Source organism: Erythrolamprus reginae, chromosome 10 (genome assembly GCF_031021105.1).
Source record: "Erythrolamprus reginae isolate rEryReg1 chromosome 10, rEryReg1.hap1, whole genome shotgun sequence".
Taxonomy (NCBI): domain Eukaryota; kingdom Metazoa; phylum Chordata; class Lepidosauria; order Squamata; family Dipsadidae; genus Erythrolamprus; species Erythrolamprus reginae.
In genome coordinates this window covers 35,789,054-35,816,998 of record NC_091959.1, presented here as the reverse complement: position 1 = coordinate 35,816,998, position 27,945 = coordinate 35,789,054, and the positions used below count along the sequence as shown (strand labels likewise).

At 43.1% G+C, this 27,945-nt stretch overlaps 1 protein-coding gene across 1 annotated transcript in view; it reads left to right on the top strand.

The window, feature by feature from the left end:
* Nucleotides 1–27,945, top strand: part of GGT5 (gamma-glutamyltransferase 5) — a 50,046-nt gene that overhangs the window by 20,125 nt on the left and 1,976 nt on the right. Inside the window, 10 exon segments of the mRNA XM_070762481.1 lie at nucleotides 383–513; nucleotides 1,289–1,378; nucleotides 3,124–3,313; nucleotides 4,880–5,040; nucleotides 6,193–6,339; nucleotides 16,150–16,286; nucleotides 19,921–20,111; nucleotides 22,597–22,694; nucleotides 24,872–24,984; nucleotides 26,273–26,383. Coding sequence (XP_070618582.1) covers nucleotides 383–513; nucleotides 1,289–1,378; nucleotides 3,124–3,313; nucleotides 4,880–5,040; nucleotides 6,193–6,339; nucleotides 16,150–16,286; nucleotides 19,921–20,111; nucleotides 22,597–22,694; nucleotides 24,872–24,984; nucleotides 26,273–26,383 — 1,369 coding nt within the window.

Genomic DNA, 27,945 nt, shown 5'->3' with positions numbered 1-27,945 from the left:
TTCTCAAAAACCCCCTCTGCCGTCAGGCATGGGGGAATTGAAATATCTTCCCCAGGCCTATATAATTTATGTATGGTGTGTTGTGTGCATGTTTTTTAAACTATGGGTTTTTAACTTCGTATTACTAGATTTGTATTGTACATTGTTTCTATCACTGCTGTGAGCCGCCCCGAGTCTACGGAGAGGGGCGGCATACAAATGTAATAAATAAATAAATAAATCCTTCCGAGGTGGGTCAAACGAGGACCCGGATTGTTGTGGGCGATACGCTGACCCTGTAAACCGCTTAGAGAGGGCTGGAAAAGCACCGTGAAGGGGTATGTAAGTCTTTTCTGCTGCCAGCTTTTGATGTTTCCCACTCTGTCCTCTTTCTGCCCCCCAGGGACATCTTAAAACGTGGCGGCTCAGCCGTGGACGCCGCTATTGCAGCTCTGGTCTGCACGTCAGTCCTGAATCCCCAGAGCATGGGCCTGGGTGGAGGTGTCATCTTCACCATCTACGACGCACCAACAGGTAGGTCCACCCACCTGGCCTCAGGTGGAACCATCCATTGTAGCAGCACAGGCAGCTCCTCAAAGAAGGACGGCTGCTCACTTTTGACTGCTTTGGATCAGGATTTTTGAGACCCTAAGAAAATTAAGGAAGCGTAAGCTGTCAACAAACTATAGCTTTAGATGTGGATTGAATGTGTGGGGTTTGGGAGTGAAATAAGAACTTTGTAGTCGGCGACTACTTCAGCTTCAGCCACAACAACACAAGAGCACACAACAGATTTAAACTTAATATTAACCACTCCAAACATGACTGTAAAAAATATGACTTTAGTAACTGAGTTGTCGAAGCATGGAACTCATTACCGGACTCCAAAGTGTCATCCCCAAACCCTCAACACTTTACCCTTAGATTATCTATGATTGACCTCTCCAGATTCCTAAGAGGTCAGTAAGGGGCGAGTACAAGTGCACTAGAGTGCCTTCCGTCCCCTGTCCTATTGCTCTCCTATATCTCCTCTACCTTTCTTGTATTCCTATATCTCTTCTTCTATTCTTTCATTGATATGTTCTATTACTATATCTTCTTTTCAATTCTTTCTTAGATATATTTTACTATGAGTATCTCCTCTATAACCTTCATCATGTATTTTACTATGTGTATATAGATATATATCCACTAAAACCCTCATTGTGTATTGGACAAAAGAAATAAATAAAAATAGAATGCTGGATGTTATTCATTGCCTCCATGGAAGCCACATAGATTTTTCAATGTGTTCTCCTTTGGACTGCAGGAAAAATTGAGGTGCTGAACGCTCGTGAAAGGGCCCCCCAAAACGTCACTGAAGGTTTGCTGAAAATGTGTCGAGGCACTTTGCTTCCAGGTAACTGTACAATTCAATAATACAATAGCTTGCATCAGTGAGGCTGGAGAGGAAAAGCTTGCTGTGGGGACGGGGGCTTGAGACCCTCTTCTTTGATCTCTTTGGGAGAATCAGCCTGCTAGATGTTATGTATACCGAGAGATGGGCTCATTTCTACTGGAAGAAAGGTGAAGCTACTTTGGGAAAAGAACCCCCAGAGGGGGCTTCTCCATAGAGGCAGCTTGTGTAGGATAGCATCAGGACAAGTCTTCGGAGAGGGGCGGCATATAAATCTAATATATTATTATTATTATTATTATTATTATTATTATTATTATTATTATTATTATTATCATTATTATTATTATTACTATTACTATTATTATTATTATTATTATTATTATTATTATTATTATTATTATTGGTTAGCCTCACTCCCCTCCCCAAATCATTATTTAATTTAATTTAATTTAATTAATTTATACAATTGGATAGAGAAAAGAACAGAAATGAAAAACCCCCCAATGGTTTTAACATGTCTGTTAAAATAGCAATCTATTATTATTATTATTATTATTATTATTATTATTATTATTATTATAGCAATCTATTATTATCATTATCATTATTATTATCATTATCATTATCATTATCATTATCATTATCATTATCATTATCATTATCATTATCATTATCATTATCATTATCATTATCATTATCATTATCATTATCATTATCATTATCATTATGTCAATACAACACAGCAAACGAGATCACTATGCTGGATTTCGTATTTCATCACCAGTCGGGCGCTTCCCAAGCACCTAGGACTGCGTGATGTAGCGGCGAATTATGTTTGCCGATCCCAGTAAAGCGGCCTTTTGCAATTGACAGATGGAGGTTTTGTCAATTCCGATGGTTTTCAAATGTCCGCTGAGATCCTTTGGTACTGTGCCCAGCGTGCCAAGTACCACTGGGACCACTTTCACTGGCTTATGCCAGAGTCGTTGCAGCTCGATTTTTAGATCTTCGTATTTCACTAATTTCTCTAGCTGCTTCTCCTCAATTCTGCTGTCCCCTGGGATTGCAATGTCAATGATCCATACTTTCTTTCTACAATCAGGATATCTGGTGTGTTATTCTTCAGAATTCGGTCAGTCTGAAGTAGAAAGTCCCACAGTAGTTTTGCTTGCTCATTTTCGACCACTTTTTCGGGCTTATGATCCCACCAGTTCTTTGCCACTGGTAAATGGTAGTTCTGCACAATTCCAGTGGACCACCTGTGCCATTATTATTATTATTATTATTATTATTATTATTGATTGATTGATTGATTGATTTGATTTGATTTTTATGCCATCCTTCTCCTTAGACTCGGGGCAGCTTACAACATGTTAGCAATAGCACTTTTTAACAGAGCCAGCCTATTGCCCCCACAATCCGGGTCCTCATTTTACCCACCTCGGAAGGATGAAAGGCTGAGTCAACCTTGAGCCGGTGATGAGATTTGAACCGCTGACCTGCAGATCTACAGTCAGCTTCAGTGGCCTGCAGTACTGCACTCTACCTGCTGTGACACTCCGGCTATTATTATTATTATTATTATTATTATTATTATTATTATTATTATTATTATTATTATTTAGACTTGTATACCGCCCCTCTCCGAAGACTCAGGGCGGCTCAAAGTCTAATCTAATAATCTAATAATGAATTTAGGGTGACCATTTGAGAGGACTGAATCCATAATGCCTTTCTTTCGGTAGGGTCTCAATGGATTGCTGTTCCTGGGGAACTGCGTGGTTATGAAAAAGCTCACCAACTCTATGGCAGGTTGCCATGGAAGGACCTTTTTGAACCCACCATCGAGATGCTTGCCCACGGGATCCGGGTATCGGATGTTTTGAGCCTGTTTCTAAAATTCCTAGAGTCGCCTTTGAAGAATTCATCCTCATGGTGAGATCAAACTTTGAAACATGGGATTGACCAATGGCAGACCAGGATCCTGTTTGGATCCTTTACAGCAATTCTGAACATAGCCAGACTAAGAGTGTTTCCCACAATCCTTTTGCCACTCTTGTTTACCGCAAAATAAGGGAGCAAAATGCTTCTTACTTGGGAGAAGTTGACTTGATTATTACATTCAGACACCCTTCGTTCCTAATCCAACTGGAGGGTTGTACTAAGGGGTATAGATGGAAAGAAAATGCACAAGATTTAGCATTAGCAAGTGGTGGGCACGGCTATCAAATTTGCATTGTATTCGAAACAGAATACCCTATGAAAATAGACTAACAATCCTGGGTCTAGAAAACTTAGAACTACGGCGCCTAAAACACAATCTAAGTATTGCCCACAAGATCATATGCTGCAACGTCCTACCGGTCAATGACTACTTCAGCTTCAACCGCAACAACACAAGAGCACGCAACAGATTCAAACTTAATATTAACCGCTCCAAACTTGACTGTAAAAAATATGACTTTAACAATCGAGTTGTCGAAGCGTGGAACTCATTACCGGACTCAATAGTGTCAACCCCTAACCCCCAACATTTCTCCCTTAGACTATCCACGATTGACCTCTTCAGGTTCCTAAGAGGTCAGTAAGGGGCGTACATAAGTGCACCAGTGTGCCTTCCGTCCCCTGTCCAATTGTCTTTCCTTTATCTCATATATCATATATATTTTCTTCCTTTCATATATCTTCTCCTCTATTTTTACATATTATCTTTATATATATTACTTCATGTCTATTCTCTTCCATATGTATTGTGTTTTGGACGAATGAATAAATAAATAAAAATAAATAAATAAATACAGCATTAGGTGGAGATAGAGAATGCTTAGAAGACAAGAACAGCATTTAAAAACAGTCAAGAACTATAGAAGTTGGCTGAAAATAAGAAACTCAGCTCTTCGTTTAGAAAACAGAAATTAAATGCACACGTATAAGATGGGTTGGTAAAGAGAGGGGTGAAAAGGACTTGAACTTGAGGCTCATCAAAAGACAAATACGAAGGTTTATACTAAGGACCCTTAAATGTATTCATATCTCTAAGAACCTTCTCCCAAGTAAGAAGCATTTTGCTCCCTTATTTTGCGATGAACAACAGACAAGAGCGTTAAACAAATCCGGCATCCCTAGAGACTCTGCTTGTGGGGCAAAAGGGGGGTCACGTCTGCCGGGGACACTGCGGCTGCCGTAGATCGGAGCCAGTTGCCAGGTGCCTGAATTTTGGCCGTGTCACCTGAAGGAGGCTGTGTGAGAACGGGCCACAATTCCCTCTTTTCAGTGCTGTGGGGTATCTTTGAATGGTCACTAAATGAACTGTCGCAAGTCGAGGATTGCCTGCATTGAAAGGAACGTTGTACCTGGCTTTCAGGCATCAGAGACACCCCCTCCCTTTTAGGGAGTTGACCGGAGCTGGTTGTGAGCGCTGGTGAAGGTGTTGGGGCTCCCGCCGAAGGGCCTGGTGCGTGGCCTATTCTTGACTGGCCCCCTTCTTGGACTCTCTTTCAGCCAACTGTTTTGCAATGAGCAGGGAGCCGTCCTGAGCAGCGGGGAGGAGCTGCGCTGGGCCGGCCTGGAAGAGACCCTGAGGGCCGTGGCAGAAAAGGGGGCCCAAGAATTCTACTCTGGGAGGACGGCAGAGAAGTTGGTGCAAGACGTCCAAGCTGAAGGTAGGCCGTCCCCAGTAATGGGCAGCCAAAAATTTTACTGCCACACTGTGGGTGTGGCTTATTTTGTGGGTGTGGCTTAATGGTCATGTGACTGGGTAGGAGTGGCTTAAACGATCATAATCATTCAAGTGAACTGTTAAGTCCTCGACTTACTACCTTACCAGTGTCGTTCGCTGGGGTGACAATTTGCTTTGCGTTTCCCACGCTCTCCTTCCTGGCTTGCCCTCCCAGCTCAGGCTGGGGAGCTAGGCGAACGGGTGCTGCCAGAAGCATAAATGCTGCCAGTGCCTCTTCCACCCACGCCTTCTGCTTGCACCTCAGGTGGGAGGCAGCCGCGTAAGGCTAGAGGGGAGTTGGGCAGGAGAGAGGGAAGTTCATCCGAGACCAGGAAGGAGGAAAGAGGAAAAAAGCAAGGAGTGCAGATGCAGTAGCAGCAGGAGGGGAAAAAAGGAGAGCTGAGCCGAGACCAGTAATCCAGGAAGTGACAGCTGCCGATCAGCTGGAGCTGCGCACGCATCTTCATTTCTGCTGGTGGAACTGCGTTCCACCCCATCCTGCCTGCTGCCCACCCCTGGTTCCATCCCCCAAGGGCCTGCCAGTCACTAAAGGGATCACCTGCCGTTCTTTAGCCCTGGAGGGGGGGGGTCTCCTCCTCCAGCCCCTCAGGTCCCACAGGATCAGCCGAGAGCGATGGAGCACCGCCATGGCCGGTCTGGTCTCCGTGACACCTTTCGTGTCCTCTTCAAAGAGGGGGGGGGAACAGAGAGGGATAAAGTCAGGTTCACTTCACGTATGGAGTTTGCGCTTCAAAAACAACCAGCGATATCCAGAGGTCATTGGGGACATTTGTTCTTCACACACACACATACAGCTGAGTTGGGTTGCTGTCGGGACGGGAGGGGACGACACACTGGAAGCAATTGGGGAGAGCTGCGTGCACCTCTTCGGTTCTGTTGGGTGCGTGCCCATGCGTGGCCCAGAGTGTTTTTGCTTCTGATCAGGTGCAGGAAGCAAAACCTTGCACGAGAGAGATTTCGGCAATTTTTTTGTTTCTGCACATGTGCCTCTTTCAAATCTCAGGCGGAGGCCCCTCCTGGGTTAGACAACTGCGGATGATTGAAAGATTCACTCTATTTTCCTGTCACTGTTTAGGAGGCACTTTGACATTGGAGGACCTCAAGAACTATGATGTTGAACGGATGCAACCCGTGAATATGTCACTGGACAAATATACCATCTTCTCAGCCCCAAGGCCGGCAGCTGGATCCGTCCTTTTCTTCATTCTCAATGTCCTAAAAGGTAAGTGAGCAAAGGGTAGCTCTTGGCCCCCTGGGGGCCTCTGGATTAACCAAGGCAGGGCCCCAGATGGGGAAGAATCACAGAGGTTTATTCCCTCTCTAAGCGCCCAGAGAAAGGAAAATGGTTTGTTCACTCTGGGCTGCCAAAGGCTCATTAAGCGCCACCGAAAGGCTCCTCTGACAGCCCAGAAAAGCCCAAGGTGGCTGGGATTAAAGGGGGATTTTATTTATTTATTTATTGGATTTGTATGTCGCCCCTCTCCACAGACTCGGGGCGGCTAACAACAGTAATAAAAACAGCATATAAACAATCCAATATTAAAACAGTTAAAAACCCTTATTATAAAACCAAACATACATACAAACATACCATGCATAAAATTGTAAAGGCCTAGCGGGAAAGAATATCTCAGTTCCCCCATGCCTGGCGGCAGAGGTGGGTTTTAAGAAGCTTATGAAAGGCAAGGAGGGTGGGGGCAATTCTAATCTCGGGGGGGAGTTGGTTCCAGAGGGCTGGGGCCGCCACAGAGAAGGCTCTTCCCCTGGGTCTCGCCAACCAACATTGTTTAGTTGACGGGACCTGGAGAAGGCCCACTCTGTGGGACCTAACTGGTCGCTGGGATTCGTGCAGCAGAAGGCGGTCCCTGAGGGAATTGCAGGAAACTGACTGGGCCTTCGTACTGCTCTCCAATTTCATGGGAAATTTTTCCGGGCTCGGGTTCTTAAGTAGAAAATGGTTCTTAAGAAGAGGCAAAAAAAATCTTGAATACCCGGTTCTTATCTAGAAAAGCTCTTAAGTAGAGGCGCTCTTAAGTAGAGGTACCACTGCACAGGAAATAGTCTAAGGGCAGGGTAGATGGACCAGATGGACCTGGTTCTTATCTTTAAAAGTTCTTAAGTAGAGGTACCAGCATCTATTCAAGATACAAACGAGGGCTTCAGCAAGATAAGAGGGAATGGTGCATTTTGTATTTTGTATTGTTTACAGAACCTGAGTTCTTTTCATACAATAATTTTCTGTGGTTGCTCTTCACCTCCAGTGACTGTCGTTACAATTATTCTGTGATGTTAAAAAACACTCATTGCCCTGATGGTTTTCCAGAATATTAATAATAAAAGTATATTGATCTTTTTCTGTTTTCCTTAGATAGAATAAACTTTTTTCAAAGACATCTACATTCCTTTAATTTTAACTGAGCAAGGTATTCTTGAGTTGAGCATGAGTTCCACCATAATTATTACTGAATTATTTCCTTGATAAATATGAAAGCTACAACTTCAAAAGCTGCTTTGCTTGGTTGATCAAATTACGGTATATTGTTATACAATACCTGAATATTGTTGTACAATATTGATTCATTGTTGTTCCTGATATTGTATTTTAATTGTGTTTTTGTTTCCTCAAATTCAAAAATATATAATTTCTTTGCATGATTTGATAGAGTTCCTTGATATTTAAAAATGGTTTTGACTCAAACATCCCCAAAGTTTTCATACTGTGGCTTGATAAGTTTTAGTCAATCCTTAACTAATGACTTAGTGAATGATAGTAGGTGGTCTAATAGGGAGTTGTTTAAGAGGGATGGTTTGCATCCATCATACAGAGGTACCCAGGTGCTCGGTGAGGAATTCACAACTTTCTTGGACAGGCATTTAAACTAGGTAAAGGGGACAGAGATGTAACTGATGTGGGTGATTTCTGTCCCCGACCAATGAGGATAAATCAGTTTTTGGAAGCTTATGAAAAGGGAGCTGCAAATAAAATAGATGTAGTTGTGGATGATAAAGGGCAAACTAATAATGAAAATGATGTTGTTCGGGTAATGTGCACGAATGCTCGAAGCTTGAGCAACAAGCTCTGTGAGTTAATGGCCATAATATCTAGAGATAATTTGGATCTGGTTGCCATAACTGAGACATGGTTTAAGGATTCTAATGAATGGGAAATATCCATACCAGGATATACACTGTATAGGAAGGATAGAATAGAGAGAAGGGGAGGTGGAGTAGCCATTTATGTTAAAGAAAGTCTAAAAACAACACTAATTCAAAATACATGTCAAGATCTGGAGACTCTCTGGATTTGCATGCAAAATAAAGAAGGTTCTGTCATTAGAATTGGGGTGATCTATAGGCCTCCAGGGCAATCTGAGGAATATGACAACAAGATGGTGGATGAAATTACCCAAATGGCACTAAAGGGAGATATTGTGGTTATGGGTGATTTCAACATGCCTGATGTTGACTGGAATATCCCCAGTGCCCTTACATGCAAAAGTAAGAATATAGTAGAGGCCTTTACAGGAGCAGCTCTGGCACAGCTGGTTAAGACACTAGAGGGGAGAATATTCTAGATTTAGTTTTTACAAATGGGAATTGGGTTTCAGAGGTCAAGGTGGGAGAAAATTTAGGTTGCAGTGACCATCTATGTTTGTGGTTTGATGTAAAAACTCATTGTGAGCAATCCTATAATGCAACCAAAGTATTGGATTTCAGAAAAACAAATTTTAATGCAATGGGGGAATATTTAGATAATGAATTAAAGGGGAGGGATAAAATGGCAGGAGCGAGCACCCAGTGGACTGTATTAAAAAAGGCCATCTTAAAAGCCACTGGACTGTATGTAAGACAAATAACTAAAGGTAAAAGGAAGAAGAAACCGCTATGGTTTAGCAATGATGTAAGGGCTATAGTCAATGAAAAAAAGGCTGCCTATAGGAGGTATAAAGAGTCTGGAAGTATAGCTGATAGGGAGATGTATAAAATGAGACAGAAGGAGGCAAAACAGATAATATATGCTGCTAAAGCCTCAAAAGAGGAAGAAATTGCCAAATCTGTAAAGAAGGGGGATAAAACCTTCTTCAGATATATTAGTGATAAGAAGAAGAAAAACTGCGGCATCACGAAGCTTAGTACCGGGAATAATACATGCATTAATGGGAATAAGGAGATCGCTGACCATTTCAATAGCTACTTCTGTTCAGTTTTCTCAAAAGACACCTTACAAAATAATACTATAGAGGGATATAGCATTGCTTCCAGCTGTACGGATTCAGCTCCAGTGATCTTAGAAGCCGATGTCTTAGAAGAACTTGAACGATTAAAGATAAATAAGGCGATGGGTCCAGATGGCATCCACCCCAGAGTTCTTAAAGAACTCAGATCTGTCATTGCTACCCCCCTGACTGATTTGTTTAACCAATCCTTGTTAACAGGAGAAGTTCCTGAGGATTGGAGAATGGCCAGTGTTGTGCCTATCCACAAGAAGGGCAGTAGAGAAGAAGCTGGTAACTACAGGCCAGTTAGCTTGACATCAATGGTAGTTAAAATGATGGAGACTCTACTCAAAAAGAGGATAAATCAGCACCTAAAAAACAATAACTTATTGGACCCAAATCAGCATGGCTTTACTGAAGGCAAATCATGTCAGACTAATCTCATTGATTTCTTTGACTATGTCACAAAGGTGTTGGATGAAGGTGGTTCCGTGGATATTGCCTACCTGGACTTCAGCAAAGCCTTTGATACGGTTCCACATAAAGAGCTGATAGATAAATTAGTGAAGATTGGACTTAATCCCTGGATAGTTCAATGGATTTGCAGCTGGCTGAAGCGTAGACATCAGAGAGTTATTGTTAACGGCGAGTATTCTGAGCAGAGTCAGGTTACAAGCGGTGTGCCACAAGGGTCTGTTCTGGGTCCTATTCTTTTTAATATGTTAGTGAGTGACATAGGGGAAGGTTTGGTAGGGAAGGTTTGCCTATTTGCCGATGACTCTAAAGTGTGCAATAGGGTTGATATTCCTGGAGGCGTCTGTAATATGGTAAATGATTTAGCTTTACTAGATAAATGGTCAAAGCAATGGAAACTGCAGTTTAATGTTTCCAAATGTAAAATAATGCACTTGGGGAAAAGGAATCCTCAATCTGAGTATTGTATTGGCAGTTCTGTGTTAGCAAATACTACAGAAGAAAAGGATTTAGGGGTAGTGATTTCTGACAGTCTCAAAATGGGTGAACAGTGCAGTCAGGCGGTAGGGAAAGCAAGTAGGATGCTTGGCTGCATAGCTAGAGGTATAACAAGCAGGAATAGGGAGATTATGATCCCGCTATATAGAATGCTCGTGAGACCACATTTGGAATACTGTGTTCAGTTCTGGAGACCTCACCTACAAAAAGATATTGACAAAATTGAACGGGTCCAAAGACGGGCTACAAGAATGGTGGAAGGTCTTAAGCATAAAACGTATCAGGAAAGACTTAATGAACTCAATCTGTATAGTTTGGAGGACAGAAGGAAAAGGGGGGACATGATCGAAACATTTAAATATATTAAAGGGTTAAATAAGGTCCAGGAGGGAAGTGTTTTTAAAAGGAAAGTGAACACAAGAACAAGGGGACACAATCTGAAGTTAGTTGGGGGAAAGATCAAGAGCAACATGAGAAAATATTATTTTACTGAAAGAGTAGTAGATCCTTGGAACAAACTTCCAGCAGACGTGGTAGATAAATCCACAGTAACTGAATTTAAACATGCCTGGGATAAACATATATCCATCCTAAGATAGAATACAGAAAATAGTATAAGGGCAGACTAGATGGACCAGGAGGTCTTTTTCTGCCGTCAGACTTCTATGTTTCTATGTTTCTATATATGCCATGCAAAAATGGCATTTAGCAGGTGGGGTGTAATTTGGCTTTAAACCTTTGACCTGTATAAACAGAAATTCTGAAATGATAGAGTTGGTCTACATGATTTTTGTAGCCACTTTGAGCTCCACAGTTCTGTGGTTTTATAATAATAGAATTAGAACAAAGAGCCAAACATACCATGTCTATAAACTGGAATAAATCACTTTAATATTCTTGTATTATAATAATAACTCTAGAAGCAATCAAGATTTTAAGTTGAGTTTGTTTATCTTGGGCTAAGAATTTCCAGGAATTCTTCTCAACCAGGATGTGGAAGGGAAGATAAATGTAACCAGGAGGAATTTAATTCCAGAGTTAATTAACTTCATGCAATAATAATAATAATAATAATAATAATAATAATAATAATAATAATTTATTAGATTTGTATGCCGCCCCTCTCCGAAGACTCAGGGCGGCTCACAACAATAATATAACAATGTTACAGTGGAACAAATCTAATATTAAAAGAGAAAAAGACATATAAAACCCTATCATTTAAAACCAAACAACACATACATACCAAACATAAAGTATAAAAGCCTGGGGAATGTGTCTCAGTTCCCCCATGCTTGGCGATATAGGTGGGTCTTGAGTAGCTTACGAAAGACAAGGAAGGCAAGGCCTTCTTGTGGAATAGAATAGAATAGAATAGAATAGAATTTTATTGGCCAAATTTGATTGGACATGCAAGGAATTTGTCTTGGTGCACATGCTCTCAGTATACATAAAAGAAATGATAAGTTTGTCGAGAATCATAAGGCACAAAACTTAATGAAAGTCCGGATACAAATAAACAATCCAATCGTATTAGGAACCAGTCAATATAAATTGTAAGGATACAAGCAAAAAAGTTACATACAGTCATTAGGGAGAGGAGATGGGTGATGGGAATGATGAGAAGATTAATAGTAGTGCAGACTTAGTAAATAGTTTGAAAGTGTTGAGAGAATTATTTGTTTAGCAGAGTGATGGCGCTTGGGGAAAAAACCTGTCCTTGTGTCTAGTTATCTTAATATGCAGTGCTCTATAGCCTTATTTTGAGGGTAGGAGTTGAAGCAGTTTGTGTCTAGGATGTGAGGTGTCAGTCAATATTTTCACCGCCCTCTTTTTGACTTGTGCAATCTACAGGTCCTCAATGGAAGGCAGTTGGTAGCCATTGTTTTTTCTGCAGTTCTGATTTTCCTCTGAAGTCTGTGTCGGTCTTGTTGGGTTGCAGCACCAAACCAGACAGTGATAGAGGTGCAGATAACAGACTCAACGATTCCTCTGTAGAACTGTATCAGCAGCTCCTTGGGCAGTTTGAGCTTCCTGAGCTGGCGCAGAAATAACATTCTTTGTGGTGCTTTTTTGATGATGTTTTTGATGTTAGGTGTCCATTTTAGACGTTGCAATATGGTCGAAACTACAAATTTGAAAGTCTCTACTGTTGATACTGTGTTTAGTATTGTAAGAAGTGGAAATATGGGCGGATTTCTCCTAAAGGCTACCACCATTTCTACGATTTTGAGTACATTCAATTCCAGATTGTTCAGGTCACACCACAAGGCTGGTAGCTCAAGCTCCCGTCTATATGCGGATTCATCATTGTCTCGAATGAGTCTGAACACTGTTGTGTCATTTGTGAACTTCAGAACTTTAACAGATGCATCATTAGCGATGCAGTCATTGGTATAGAAAAAGAAGCACACAGCCTTGGAAAGGTGTATGTGCTAATTGTACAGGTATTTGATGTGATTCTGCTTAGCTTCACCTGCTGCTTCCTGTCTGTTGGGAAGTTTATGATTCACACAAGTGTGTTCAGATACCGCTAACTGGTTCAGTTTAGAAGAGTGTCTGGAACAATGGTGTCGAATGCTGAACTAAAGTCTACAAAGAGGACCCTTGCGTAGGTCTTTGGAGATTCAATGTAAAGAGCATGGCATTATTTTAAACTAATTTCACTCATACCCTTATCACCTCGAGGTTCGACTACTGCAATGCTCTCTACATGGGGCTGCCTTTGAAGAGTGTTCGAAAACTTCAACTCGCCCAAAATGCAACTGCGCGAGCAGTCTTTGTCCTTCCAAGAAATGCCCACATCTCACCATCACTCCGCGAACTGCATTGGCTGTTTCCGAACACAATTCAAAGTGTTGGTAATGACCTATAAAGCCCTACATGGCATCGGACCAGACTATCTCCGAGACCGTCTTCTGGTACACGAATCCCAGCGACCGGTGAGGTCCCACAGAGTTCGTCTCCTTAGGGTCTTGTCGTCCAAACAATGTCGGCTGGTGGGACCCAGGGGAAGAGCCTTCTCTGTGGGGGGGGCGGCCCTCTGGAATCAGCTCCCCCCGGAGATTCGCACTGCCCTCACCCTCCTTGCCTTCCGAAAGAGTTTAAAAACTCATCTTTGCCGCCAGACTTGGGGTTCCTTAGATCTTCCCCCCATGACCAATGAATTCAATTCAATTCAATTCAATTTATTAGATTTGTATGCCGCCCCTCTCCGAGGGTGGCTCACAACAATAATAAAAATGATATTCCAGCGAAAACAAATCTAATATTAAAAAGCACATAAAACCCTATCATATTTAAAAAAGAAAACAACATATACATACCCAAGCATAAATATAAAAAAGCCTGGGGGAAAGGTCTCTCAACTCCCCCATGCCTGATGGTATAGATGGGTCTTGAGTAATTTACGAAAGACAAGGAGTGTGGGGGCAGTTCTAATCTCCAGGGGGAGTTGATTCCAGAGGGCCGGGGCCGCCACAGAGAAGGCTCTTCCCCGGGGCCCGCCAAACAACATTGTTTGGTCAACGGGACCCGGAGAAGGCCCACTCTGTGGGACCTTATCGGTCGCTGGGATTTGTGCGGTAGCAGGCAGTTCCGGAGGTACTCTGGTCCAATGCCGTGCAGGGCTTTAAAGGTCATAACCAACACTTTGAATTGTGACCGGAAACTGATCGGCAGCCAATACAGGCCATGGAGTGTTGCAGAAATGTGGGCGAATCTAGGAAGCCCCACGATGGCTCTCGCGGCCGCGTTCTGCACGATCTGAAGTTTCCGAACACTTTTCAGAGGTAGCCCCATGTAGAGAATGCTTTAGTTTGATTGTTGAATGAATGATATTAATGCTTTTTTTCCCTTTTTAATTAGAATTTTAAAGATTATTTTTAATGTATTAATTGGATTGCTATTATTCTTGTTTTTCTGTATATGCTGTGAGCCGCCCCGAGTCCTCGGAGAGGGGCGGCATACAAATCCAATTAAATAAATAAATAAATAAGTTTCCAAGAGATCAGAAACATTTCCTTGGTAGAGAAAGGTAGACTTAGCAATCTGCTGTCCTTCAGCTGGGCCTCCATCCGAGATTGATCAAGTTGAACAGGGAAATTCAGTCTTTGGGCTCATCTTGAGAATGATGACCAGGGGATTTGGGCTGGAATTGGAGTCCCTGCTGGGAAGGGGATACAAGAAGGCGGATCCCAACTTTGTTTTTGGGATAATAATTCAATTTAAGCACAAGCTCTAAATATTTGTTTGAATAAAGTGAGACTTTAATGGCATTGCTGTATTTTGTAACCATTGGCAGCTGTTTGTAAAACTTTGGAAGAGATAAATATAAGCTTGATCTATCTCAGTGTTTTATTTAATGTAAACATTTTTTGGGGGGGGGCCAACAGCAGTCTGGAACCAGGAACGTCATTTTCCAGCTGTTTGTTTCTGCAGAAATAGAAAGCTTGACTCTTGGGATAGACATCCAAATTAATTGCCCTAAGTAGAAACTGGCTCCCATATTCATTACAGAATGTTTATTGTTTATAACCTCTCAATCCATGCGACCTTTTTCACAAGGCTCGAGTTCGTATTTGGTTGGTTGCATTTGTCCTTTCTCCTCCAAGATTTGTCATATTTAGTACAAGATTACTCACAATGGGTCCTTGCAAAACCATCCTAATCGCGTCTCTTGATCAGGTCTTTCTTGCTGCCTATCTAGATTGTTTGTCAGTTTCTCAGCCAGCAAAGTGAAGTTTAGATAGTCCAGGGCACAATTTAATTAGTTCTAACGTTTGGTGGCTCATTTCTACAGAGCTTGATTTATTCCTGCCTAATACTGTTTAAAAGGCATTCGTTGCAACTTCTTCTTGTTGAAGGGAATTCCTTTCCCAGGGAAGTTATGCAAGTTGGGAAGAAAACTGCAGACAGCCCGAGTTTGTTTTCCAGATCCCAGCTTATTCAGTTATTTCCTGGGTTTTTGCGTTGCTGTCTCCAGGATTTCAAGGGGAATCTGCCTATTCGAAGGATTTCTTTACTTTATATTCATCATTTTATATTCTTAATCTATTGAGGTTAGTTGGGGAAAAGATCAGAAGCAACGTGAGAAAATATTATTTTACTGAAAGAGTAGTAGATGCTTGGAACAAACTTCCAGCAGACGTGGTTTGCGTTGCTGTCTCCAGGATTTCAAGGGGAATCTGCCTATTTGAAGGATTTCTTTACTTTATATTCATCATTTTATATTCTTAATCTATTGAGGTTAGTTGGGAGAAAGATCAGAAGCAATGTGAGAAAATGTTATTTTACTGAAAGAGTAGTAGATGCTTGGAACAAACTTCCAGCAGACATGGTTGGTAAATCCACACTAACTGAATTTAAACATGCCTGGGATAATAATAATAATAATAATAATAATAATAATAATAATAATAATAATAATAATATTAGAACAACAACAACAACAATAATAATAATAGCAATAATAATAACAACAACAATAATAACAACAACAACAACAACAACAACAATAATAGTAATAATAATTTATTAGATTTGTATGCCGCCCCTCTCCGAAGATATATCCATGGATATAGCTCATGGATCTATGTTTATCCCAGGCATGTTTAAATTCACTGACTGTGGATTGACCAACCAGGTCTTCTGGAAGTTTGTTCCAAGCATCTACTACTCTTTCATCAAAATATTATTTTCTCACGTTGCTTCTGATCTTTCCCCCAACTGAGCTCAGATTGTGCCGCCTTGTTCCCGGCTTCCCTTTCCTATTAAAAACACTTGTAAACTTCATTTGAAGTCTCCTGATGATTAGCTCATCCACAACTCTCCTTGTCTTCCAGGGTTAAATTTCACCAAAGTGGATCTGGAGGAACCCCACAGAAGAGCAAGGGCCTATCACTACATCGCAGAGACCTTGAAGTTTGCCAATGGCCAAAAAGCAATATTAGATGACCCTAAGTTTTCTAAAGTGGAAGAGGTGGGTCTTCAGATTTTTGGAATTTTATTAGGATCAGCAGCTCGGTGTTTTGTCATCCTGGTGCCTAGTCAATGTGTGTCAAATCTTGGTACTTTGCTCCCAGGACTTTTAATCTTAGATGTCAAGGACATCATTATTATTATTATTGGGTTTTTTTAAAAAAAACTTCCAGATGAGTGGAAGTTAATATCCATTTTATTCTTTGTACATTTACAGTTTATAGCCTGTATTTCCAAACCATCCTTCGCAAAAATGTCCCCTAAACATTATAAAAATGAGCAGGATATTTTTCTGTAACTTTAGTACCTCAATTATTTTGAAGGGAGCATATGGCCCCCAAGAACTCTCCGTTTGCTGTTCACAGCACAGAAAAATTATGTACCAATTTTAAGGCTGATTTTCGGGCCTCGTGTTTGCACGTGATATAAAAAGAGAGTCCTGAATTTCTAATTAATATCGCAAAAAAATGATTTTTGCAACAACTCGGAGAAGTGAAATGAAGATAAAAAGTTCCAATTTACAAGCAGAATAAGGAAAGTATAAACGTTTTTCTGACTTCCTATTGAATGCAGATGCTGGAAGGATTAAGAGTCCAGCTGTTTAATATACAGCAGCTCTGGCCTGAGGCCTTGGCACACTGTGTGCGCTAATGCAGGAAAGGGGGTGTTCTGCTGGGCTTCTCGACACGACCCCCAATTAAGTTCAAACGTAGGAATTCAGACGCACACAGTTGTAAAGTCAATAACACTTTTTTATCAAAAGAGCCAAACACACTTTTAGTCAGTCAAAGTGCTCACCTTCAAAGCAACAGCCTTGAATGCTGTGAAAAAACAATAAACAAACACAAAGCAGACAAAAGGTAGCTGTAGAGACGTCACAGCCATCCCCCTTCAAGAGTTCCCAAGTCACAAATCTAACTATGAAGTAGTCCCAACATCCTGGAAGCAGTTCAAATAGTCCTTGTAGAATCCTGATGCAAAGGGAGCTGCCCCAAGTCTACGGAGAGGGGCGGCATACAAATTTAATAAATATTATTATTATTATTATTATTTATTATTATTTATCAGATTTGTATGCCGCCCCTCTCCACAGACTCGGGGTGGCTCACAGCAACAATAAAACAATGTACAACAAATCTAATAATTTAAATAACACTAAAAACCCCTTATTAAAAGCAAACATACACACAAATATACCATGCATAAACTGTACAGGCCAGGGGGAGATGTCTCAATTCCCCCATGCCTGACGGCAGAAGTGGGTTTTAAGGAGTTTATGAAAGGCAAGGAGGGTGGGGGCAGTTCTAATCTCTGGGGGGAGCTGATTCCAGAGGGTCGGGGCCGCCACAGAAAAGGCTCTTCCCCTGGGTACCGCCTAACAACATTGTTTAGTCGACGGGACCTGGAGAAGGCCAATTCTGTGGGACCTAACCAGTCACTGGAATTTGTGCGGCAGAAGGCGGTCCTGGAGATATTCTGGTCCGATGCCACGAAGGGCTTTATAAGTCATAACCAACACTTTGAATTGCGACCGGAAACTGATCGGCAACCAATGCAGACTGCAGAGTGTTGGTGTAACATGGGCATACTTGGGGAAGCCCATGATTGCTCTCGCAGTTGCATTCTGCACGATCTGAAGTTTCCGAACACTCTTCAAAGGTAGCCCAATGTAGAGAGCATTACAGTAGTCGAGCCTCGAGGTGATGAGGGCATGAGTGACTGTGAGCAGTGACTCCCGGTCCAAATAGGGCCACAACTGGTGTACCAGGCGAACCTGGGCAAACGCCCCCCAGGTTCGTAATAATAAAATAATAAAAATAACCGAACGGATAAACTTCCATGCCCAGATGCAAGAACGCTGGCAATTTAACAGCACCCCCATTAGCCTTATTGCCTCCCACCACAGGTGTATCTCCCTTATTTCCTGTAGTATTTACGCAGTTGCTCTTTCCGTGACATTGCCCTGCATCTGCGCACATCATTGAATGTCTCCCCTTCTGAATCCACTGAGGATAATGATGATGAATCACTCACGGGGCAACTATTTAATGGGCTGCCTGTAATTACCTCTTCTGAGGATCCCCCTTCGCTTTCACTATCTGCTACAGACGCTTCGCTGTCGGAAGCAATCGGCAGTAAAACTGACCTCTGACAATGGGAGGATTATCTCCAGGACCGCCTTCTGCCGCACGAATCCCAGCGACCAGTTAGGTCCCACAGAGTTAGCCTTCTCCACGTCCTGTCGACAAAACAATAATAATTAATAATAATAATAATAATAATAATAATAATAATAATTTATTAGATTTGTATGCTGCCCTTCTCCGAAGCCTCGGTGCGGCACACAACAGTAATAAAATGCAATAGAACAATAGAACAAATCTAATAATTTAAAAAAAGATATATAAAAAGCCAACAATTAAAACCATACAGAACATACATACCAAACATAAATTATAAAAGCCTGGGGGAGATGTCTTAGTTCCCCCATGCCTGGCGATATAGGTGGGTCTTGAGTAATTTGCGAAAGACAAGGAGGGTGGGGGCCGTTCTAATCAATGTCGTTTGGCGGGACACAGGGGAAGAGCCTTCTCTGTGGCGGCCCCGGCCCTCTGGAACCAGCTCCCCGCAGAGATCAGAATTGCCCCCACCCACCTCGCCTTTTGTATGCTCCTTAAAACCCACCTCTATCGTCAGGCATGGGAGAATTGAGATATTCCTTTCCACCTAGGCCTATACAATTTATACATGGTATGTTTGTGCGTGTGTTTGTTTGGTTTTTAATAAGGGTTTTTTTTAGTTATTTAAAATATTAGACTTGTTATATGCTGTTTTTACTATTGTTGTTAGCCGCCCTGTGTCTACGGAGAGGGGCGGCATACAAATCTAATAAGTAAGTAAGTAAGTAAGTAAGTAAGTAAGTAAGTAAGTAAGTAAGTAAGAAGTAAGTAAGTAAGTAAGTAAGAAGTAAGTAAGTAAGTAAGTAAGTAAGAAGTAAGTAAGTAAGTAAGTAAGTAAGTAAGAAGTAAGTAAGTAAGTAAGTAAGTAAGAAGTAAGTAAGTAAGTAAGAAGTAAGTAAGTAAGTAAGTAAGTAAGAAGTAAGTAAGTAAGTAAGTAAGTAAGTAAGAAGTAAGTAAGTAAGTAAGAAGTAAGTAAGTAAGTAAGTAAGTAAGAAGTAAGTAAGTAAGTAAGTAAGTAAGTAGTAAGTAAGTAAGTAAGAAGTAAGTAAGTAAGAAGTAAGTAAGTAAGTAAGTAAGTAAGTAAGTAAGTAAGTAAATAAATTCATTCATTCATTCATTCATTCTCCCACATCGACCCCCACAGTCCTTGGAGCAGGAGCTGGCCCAGAGCCAACCACAACAGGGGGAGTGTCTTCCTTTTTCCTGTGTGCCCCCCTCCTCTTCTGCTGGGCGCACAGCACCCTCAAAGGACCCCTCCTTCTCTGAGATGGGGAAAGCAGGCCCTGAGCCCATCCCAGCCCCTCTGGCTTCCCTGGCTCCACTCTCCCTCCACCTTTGCCCACAAACTCCACCTTGTGTTCAGGGGCCTCCTGGCTTGGGGGCCTTTGGGAAGGGGGTCCCAGGGCCTCCCGTGGTGGCTCTCCTTCATAACTGGAATGCCCCTCCCCGTTCCAGGAGGTTTTCCACGAAATGATGTCGGATGCCTTTGCTGACTACGTCAGGCAGCTGATCGACGGCCGAGGAGACCACCCAGCCAGCCACTACGACCCATCCCGGGTGGACACGGCCCCTTTCGGTACCTCCCACGTGGCTGTCTTGGCAGCGGACGGGAGCGCTGTGTCGGCCACCAGCACCATCAACCACCCGTAAGTGGGGGACGCGGTGGGCCTGGTGAGGCGGAGGGCAGCCTGGACCACGTAGCCCTCTGTGTCCAGGAGGCCTCGTTCTTGTTTTGTTGCTTCCCCCTCGACCTTCCCGTGGTCTCTCCATTGACAGCCACTTCCTGACCGGAGTGTAAGATTTATTCATTTTATTTTATTTTTATTTATTTTGTCCAATATACAATAATACACAATGAAGGTAATAGAGGACACCTTCCAGGAAATAGAATTAGAGAAAGAATAGAAGAGAGAATACAGTGTTCCCTCGATTTTCGCGGGTTCGAACTTCGTGAAAAGTCTATGCCATGGTTTTAAAAAAAATATTAATTAAAAAATACTTCACGGTTTTTTCCCCTATACCACGTTTTTCCCACCCGATGATGTCATAGGTCATTGCCAAACTTTCGTCTGCCTTTAATAAATATTTTTTTTAATAAACTTTAATAAATAAACATGGTGAGTAATAATCTAAATGGTTGCTAAGGGAATGGGAAATTGTAATTTAGGGGTTTAAAGTGTTAAGGGAAGGCTTGGGATACTCTTCATAGCCAAAAATAGTGTATTTACGTCCGCATCTCTACTTCGCGGAAATTCGACTTTCGCGGGCGGTCTCGGAACGCATCCCCCGTGAAAATCGAGGGAACACTGTATAGGATAAAATAATCAATGAGAGAATAGAAGAAAGATATAGGGATAGCAGAGAAGATATATGGGATATAGGAGAGACAATAGGACAGAGGTTGGAAGGCAGTTTAGTGCACTTATGCACACCCCTTACTGACCTCTTAGGAATTTGGAGAGGTCAACCGTGGACAGTCTAAGGGTAAAATGTTGGGGGTTAGAGGTTGACACTATGGAGTCCGGTAATGAGTTCCACACTTCGACAACTCTATTACTAAAGTCGTATTTTTTACAGTCAAGTTTAGAGCGGTTAATATTGAGCTTGAGTCTGTTATGTGCTCTTGTGTTGTTGTGGTTGAAGCTGCAATGCTGCATCTAGCCACTGTGCCGTCACAGCTCTTACACAGTTTAACAGACATAGTTTGGGGCAGGGGAAATCCATCTGAAAGGGTGGCCTTCCCCTTGTCCTGCTCCTTTCTTGCCCATTCATCCAAGAGAGGCCAGGGGGACCCCTCCCTGCTCGCCTTCCTGAGACTGCTTTCTTCCTCATGAGGTCTAGGGCCACGAGAGGGAGCTCTTTTATAGGCTGGCACCCACAGCATCCCCATCAGAGTTCCAGAGAGGGCCTCCACGGTCTGGGATCCTAGCTGAGTCCCATTCAGAGCTGCCACCTGAGGCCACATTTTATTTATTTGTTTGTTTGTTTGTTTGTTTGTTTGTTTGTTTAGTTAGTTAGTTAGTTAGTTAGTTAGTTAGTTAGTTAGTTAGTTAGTTAGTTAGTTAGTTAGTTAGTTAGTTAGTTAGTTAGTTGTTATTATTATTAATTAGATTTGTATGCCGCCCCTCTCCATAGACTCGGGGCTGCTCACAACAATAGCAAAACAGTATATAATAAACAAATCTAATATTTAAAAAGTATCTAAAAACCCATTAATTTAAAACCATTCAACGCAAGCATACCATACATAAAACTATATGAGCCAGGGGGAAATGTCTCAATTCCCCCATGCCTGACGGCAGAGATGAGTTTTAAGAAGTTTGCGAAAGGCAAGGAGGGTGGGGGCAATCCTAATCTCTGGAGGGGAGCTGGTTCCAGAGGGTCGGGGCCGCCACAGAGAAGGCTCTTCCCCTGGGTCCCGCCAAACGACATTGTTTAGTCGACGGGACCCGGAGAAGGCCAACTCTGTGGGACCTAACTGGTCACTGGGATTCGTGCGGCAGAAGTTAGTTAGTTAGTTAGTTAGTTAGTTAGTTAGTTAGTTAGTTAGTCCAATACACATTGCAGGTTATAGAGAATATACACGTAGTAAAATATATCAAAGAAAGAATAGACGAGAAGATATAAGAATAAAAATAAAATAAGTCAGTGAGGAATAGAGGGAAAAATATAGGAATGTAAGAAAAGATAAATGAGATAAGGAGAGACAATAGGGCAAGGGATAGTGCACTTATGCACGCCCCTTGCTGACCTCTTAGGTATCTGGGGAGGTAAATCACGGATAGTCTAAAGGTAAAATGTTGGGGGTTAGGGGATGACACTACTGAGTCCAGTAATGAGTTCTACGCTTCGACAACTCGATTGCTAACGTCGTATTTTTTTACAGTCAAGTTTGGAGCGGTTAATATTAAGTTTGAATCTGTTGTGTGCTCTTGTGTTGTTGTGGTTGAAGCTGAAGTAGTCGCTAGCATATGATCTTGTGGGCAATACTTAAATCATGTTTAAGGCATCGTAGTTCTAAGCTTTCAAGACCTAGAATTGCAAGTCTAGTTTCGTAGGGTATTCTGTTTCGAGTGGACTCACAGCAGCCTCTTGCAATGTCCCCGTCCATCTCCCCTCCCTCCCACTTAGGTTCGGCTCAATGGTCTACTCGAAGCAAACTGGAATCATCTTAAACAATGAGCTGGCTGATTTTTGCATGAAGCGGTCCAGGGAAAGCATTTCTCCAGGTAAGGACCACTCCGCCCCCCTCCCGGGCAGAAAGAGTGACACTGCATTCAATGAGTCTTTCTCGGATGCTAGAATTGCTGAGGAAGTGTGCAAGCAATGCCTGGGGGGTTGGGGTTTCCCAAGAGAGGGACCCTCTAGGGCAGTGTTTCCCAACCTTGGCAACTTGAAGATATCTGGACTTCAACTCCCAGAATTCCCCAGCAATGACTACTTTGGGGTCCTCTCTGAGCTTGGTTGATTTATTAGAGACATTTCATTACATGATGATGATGATGATGATGATGATGATGTTACCTCATTTGGTAATAAAATCTTTGCAAGCCATGTTATGAATGATTGAACTGGATGAATGTGGATGACTGCGTGGGTTTTTTTTTAGAATGTTTAGTAATTTTGTATAATCCTTTAAAAAAATAATTAGATGTCTTTACATATATTGTTTGCATTTATAATGTTGTATGCCACCCTGAGTCACCTCGAGAAGGGCAAAGAAATCTAATAAATAAAGAAATACCTAAGAAAATCACCACTAATAATAACAATAACAATAATAATTGTTGTTGTTGTTGTTGTTGTTGTTGTTATTATTATTGGTGGTGGTTTTCTTATTTATTTATTTATTTATTAGATTTCTATGCCCTTCTTGAGGCGACTCAGGGTGGCATACAACATTATAATAATAATAATAATAATTATTATTATTATTATTATTATTATTTTATTTATTTATATATATATATATTATTAATTATTATTATTATTATTCATTAGACTTGTATGCCGCCCCTCTCCGAAAAACTCGGGGCGGCTCACAACAATAATAAAACAATATAGAATAAATCTAATAATTAAATCTGTAACTAAAATCCATTATCTTAAAAACAATTAATACTACACAATCATACCCACTCATAACTTTAATGGTCAGAAAAGGGGATACATTAGTTACCCCTTGCCTGGCGACATAGATAGGGCTTCAACATCTTGGGAAAGGCGAGGAGGGTGGGAGCAGTTCGACTCTCCGGGGGGAGTTGATTCTAGAGGGCTGGGGATGCCACAGAGAAGGCTCTTCCCCTAGGCCCCACCAGACGACATTGTCTGGTTGATGGGACCTGGAGAAGGCCAACTCTGTGGGACCTAACTGGTCGCTGGGATTTGTGCGGCAGAAGTTAGTTAGTTAGTTAGTTAGTTAGTTAGTTAGTTAGTTAGTTAGTTAGTTAGTTAGTCCAATACACATTGTAGGTTATAGAGAATGTACACGTAGTAAAATATATCAAAGAAAAAATAGACGAGAAGATATAGGAATAAAAATAAAATAAGTCAGTGAGGAATAGAGGGAAAAATATAGGAATGTAAGAAAAGATAAATGAGATAAGGAGAGACAATAGGGCAAGGGACTAGTGCACTTATGCACGCCCCTGTATTCTGGTCCGATGTCATGTAGGGCTTTATAGGTCATCACCAACACTTTGAATTGTGTCCAGAAACTAATTGCCAAACAATGCAGGCCGCGGAGTGTTGATGAAACATGGGTATATCTGGGAAGACCCATGACTGCTCGCGCGACTGCATTTTGCACGATGTGGAGTTTCCGAACACTCTTCAGAGGCAGCCCCTTGTAGAGAGCATTGCAGTAGTTGAACCTCGAGGTGATCTAGACATGAGTAACTGTGAGCAGGGAATAGGGCCGCAACTTGTGCACCAGGCGAACCTGGGCAAACGCCCCCTCATCACAGTCAAAAGATGATGTTCTAAAGTCAGCTGTGGATCGAGGAGGATGCCCAAGTTGCGAACCTTCTCTGAGGGGTCAGCGATTCCCCCCCTAGGGTAATGGACGGACAGATGGGATTGTCCTTGGGAGGCAAAAAACACAGCCACTCCATCTTGTCAGGGTTGAGTTTGAGTCTGTTGACACCCATCCAGACCCCAACAGCCTCCAGGCACCGGCACATCACTTCCACTGCTTCGTTGACTGGACATGGGGTGGAGATGTACAGCTGGGTATCATCCGCATACTGATGATACCTCACCCCATGCCCCTGGATGATCTCACCCAGCGGTTTCATGTAGATGTTGAATAGCAGGGGGGAGAGGACCGACCCCTGAGCTCAGAGAAGACCAAGTGCTAGAGAGATTCCCTTCTATCAGCTAACACCTTCTGCCGTTGTCCCCCCAGGAGAGATGCCTCCCTCTGCCATGGTTCCCTCCATTCTTCTTTCCAAAGATGGGAAATCTAAGCTGATAATAGGGGGCTCAGGTGGGCCCCTCATCATCCCGGCTGTGGCCCAGGTAAGCCCTGGGAGCCCCCTGCCTTGTCCGAGAGCCGCCCCTGGGGAGGGCCCGGGACTTTCGTTCGTGAACCCCACCAGTAATGGGCAGCCATTTTTTTTACTGCCACACTGTAGGTGTGGCTTATTTTGTGGGTGTGGCTTGATGGTCATGTGACTGGATAGGAGTGGCTTGCCGGCCATGTGACCAGGTGGGAGTGGCTTGAACAATCATCATCGTTCAAGTGAACTGTTAAGTCCTCGGCTTACAATGTTGCCGGTGTCGCTCGCCTGGGGTGACAATTTGCTTTGTGTTTTGCACGCTCTCCTTCCTGGGTCGCCCCCCTGTCTCAGGCTGGGTAGCTAGGCGAACAGGTGCCAATCAGCTGTTGAGAAAAGAGGGGGGAGGAAAAGCCCCCCCCCAACTCCTGCCAATGCTGGTCTTCCTGCCGCTTTCCGAGGAAGAGGAGGATGATGGGAGTGGGGGATAGTCAGCTGGAGCTGGGCACACAGCTTCATTTCCGCAGATGGAACTGTGTTTCACTCCATCCTGCCTGGTGCCAACCTCTCAACCCCACCCTGTAGAGACCAGTTCCAAGCCTTGTTCTGCCGCTCCCGCCCCTACACACACAAACACTTGGTGCGGTTTTTTTCCATTTCTGTGACTTTTCTTTTCCTCGGCTGGGACGTGGCCAGGGGAAACCTTCACAGCAGCCTAGTGGGATTATTTTTTCCCAGAAAGAGTCAAATCCCTTTCAATTACAGGAAAACGCAAACTATTGGGCAGGGGAACCTTCCGTACCTGGATAGAACCTGCATTTCAAGCCAGGAGAGAGCCCTGGGCCAAAGGCTACCTGGACATAATGACAGTTAATTCTTGGTTTAATTCTTGGTCGTTGGTTTATGGAATTCCCTTCCAGAAGAGGCTGTGACAGCTGTCAGCATTGATAGCTTCAAGGCAGGATTAGACAGATTCATGGATGCCAAGTGTATCGGTGGTTATTGAAACTAATGTCTATGTTGGTTAAGGCAGGCAGGATTCCCTTGAGTACCATTTGTTGGGGGTTTGGGAAAGTGAGGGTCTTGCCTTCTCTTTCTGCTCTAGATCCCCATGGACAATTGGTGGGCCACTGTGTGACACAGAATGCTGGACTCGATGGGCTTTGGCCTGATTCAGCAGGGCTCTTCTTAGGTTCCTATGTTATGTTTAATTGCGTCCCCCAGGACTCCTCCTCCGCTCCCATGAGGATGCTCCTGGCCAGACGCCTGTTCTTTGGGTGGGTTCATCACAGGACTCATCTGTCTTGCAGGCCATCGTCAATAAGTTGTGGTTTGGTTTCGATCTGGATGAAGCCATTGGAGCGCCCATCCTCTATGCCACTGGAAGTGGCTCCATCGAGGTGGAGAAGCACTTTCCACAGGTGAGACGCCAGCGTGGTTCTTGATTCTTCTCTCTCCCCCTTCTCCTCCTCTTCCTCCCCTCCCCTAATTTGGTGGTGGGGACCTTGTGTCCCACCCAAAATGCTCACAGCAGCCAGGCTGGGTGACCCTCCCCCATTCCTTGCCAGCCTTGGTCAGATTCTGGTTCCGTGACGGCCGTGGGGGATTCCTTCCCCCGTCTCATTGTGGGGGGGCTTGTTTGAGGAGGGGGCAGGGGCCCATGGGACGTGGCTATTTTGCCAGCTCCCCAATAAAGAAATAAAGAAACACTGGGAGTTTTTAAGCAGATGTTGGATAAGCATCTGTCTGAAGTAGAAGACCTCCAATGTCCCTTCCAGCTCTGTTGTTGTTGTTGTTGTTATTGTTATTGTTATTGTTAAATACAGTGGTCCCTCTACTTAAGAACTTAATTCGTTCCGTGACCAGGTTCTTAAGTAGAAATATTCTTAAGTAGAAGCAATTTTTCCCATAAGAATCAATGTAAACCCATTAGGAAAAAAATTAAAGCTCGGAATTTGGGTGGGAAGAGAAGGAGGAGGAAAATTGCTGCCGAAGGAAGAAGGTGAGGTGATGGCTCAAGAAAAAATCCACAATTTTAAGCCTTAAAAAAAAAAAAAGAGGGACTCCGAGGCGGTGAGGAAGAGCATACACTTCTAATATACCTGGCGCGAGGCTGCCTCCCATACAGTGGCTGCTGCTGCTGCTACCTGCTGCCTCTTCCTTCCCCTGCTAAAGGGCTCCCCTCTCCTCTCACTCGCTCACTTTGTAGCCAGGTTTATTCCCTCTTCAAATGCCCAGAGAAAGGAAAATGCTTTGTTCGCTCTGGACTGCCAAAGCTTCCTTAAGCGCCGCCAAAAGGCTCCTTTGGCAGCCCAGAAAAGCCCAGGATGGCCGGGATTAAAGGGGGAATGGCAGAAAACTGGCCGGGCCTTTGTGCTGCTCTCAAATATCCTGGGAAATTTTTCCAGGCTCAGGTTCTTAAGTAGAAAATGGTTCTTAAGTAGAGGCAAAAAAATCTTGAGCACCCGGTTCTTATCTAGAAAGGTTCTTAAGCAGAGGTACCACTGTAGAAGCATCCCTTCTGCCTGCCCCCATCCCTCAGTAGGGCATCCTCTCCTTTTTTTTTTTTTAACGTTACAAAGGGAAAAGCAAGACCAGTCCTCTGATTTAGGGAGGTTGGGGTGAAAGTGTGGGGAGACCCCTGGGACACAGAGGGAGGAGGGTCTTCATCCAAGGCTGGAGCCTCGGATGAAGGGGATTTTAGAATGGCTCCCTTCTCTCTTCCTCGGATGGAAAAGTCCCCAAATAACTTCAGAAAGTTACTCCGAGGCCCCTTGGGCAGCTCTGCATGGTCTCTTCCTGTCCTGGAATTCCCAGACTTTAGACAGTCCAAGTCCTGATTCTGGAATTCTCCACAGTGGGTTTGACCGTCCCGTCGCCCCGGTCTCTGAAGGCCCCCAATGAAGCAGAACCCACCACTTCATGGAGCAGCCTGTTCCACTGGCTTACGGCTGGCCCTGTCGGGAAGCTCCTCCTCCTGTGC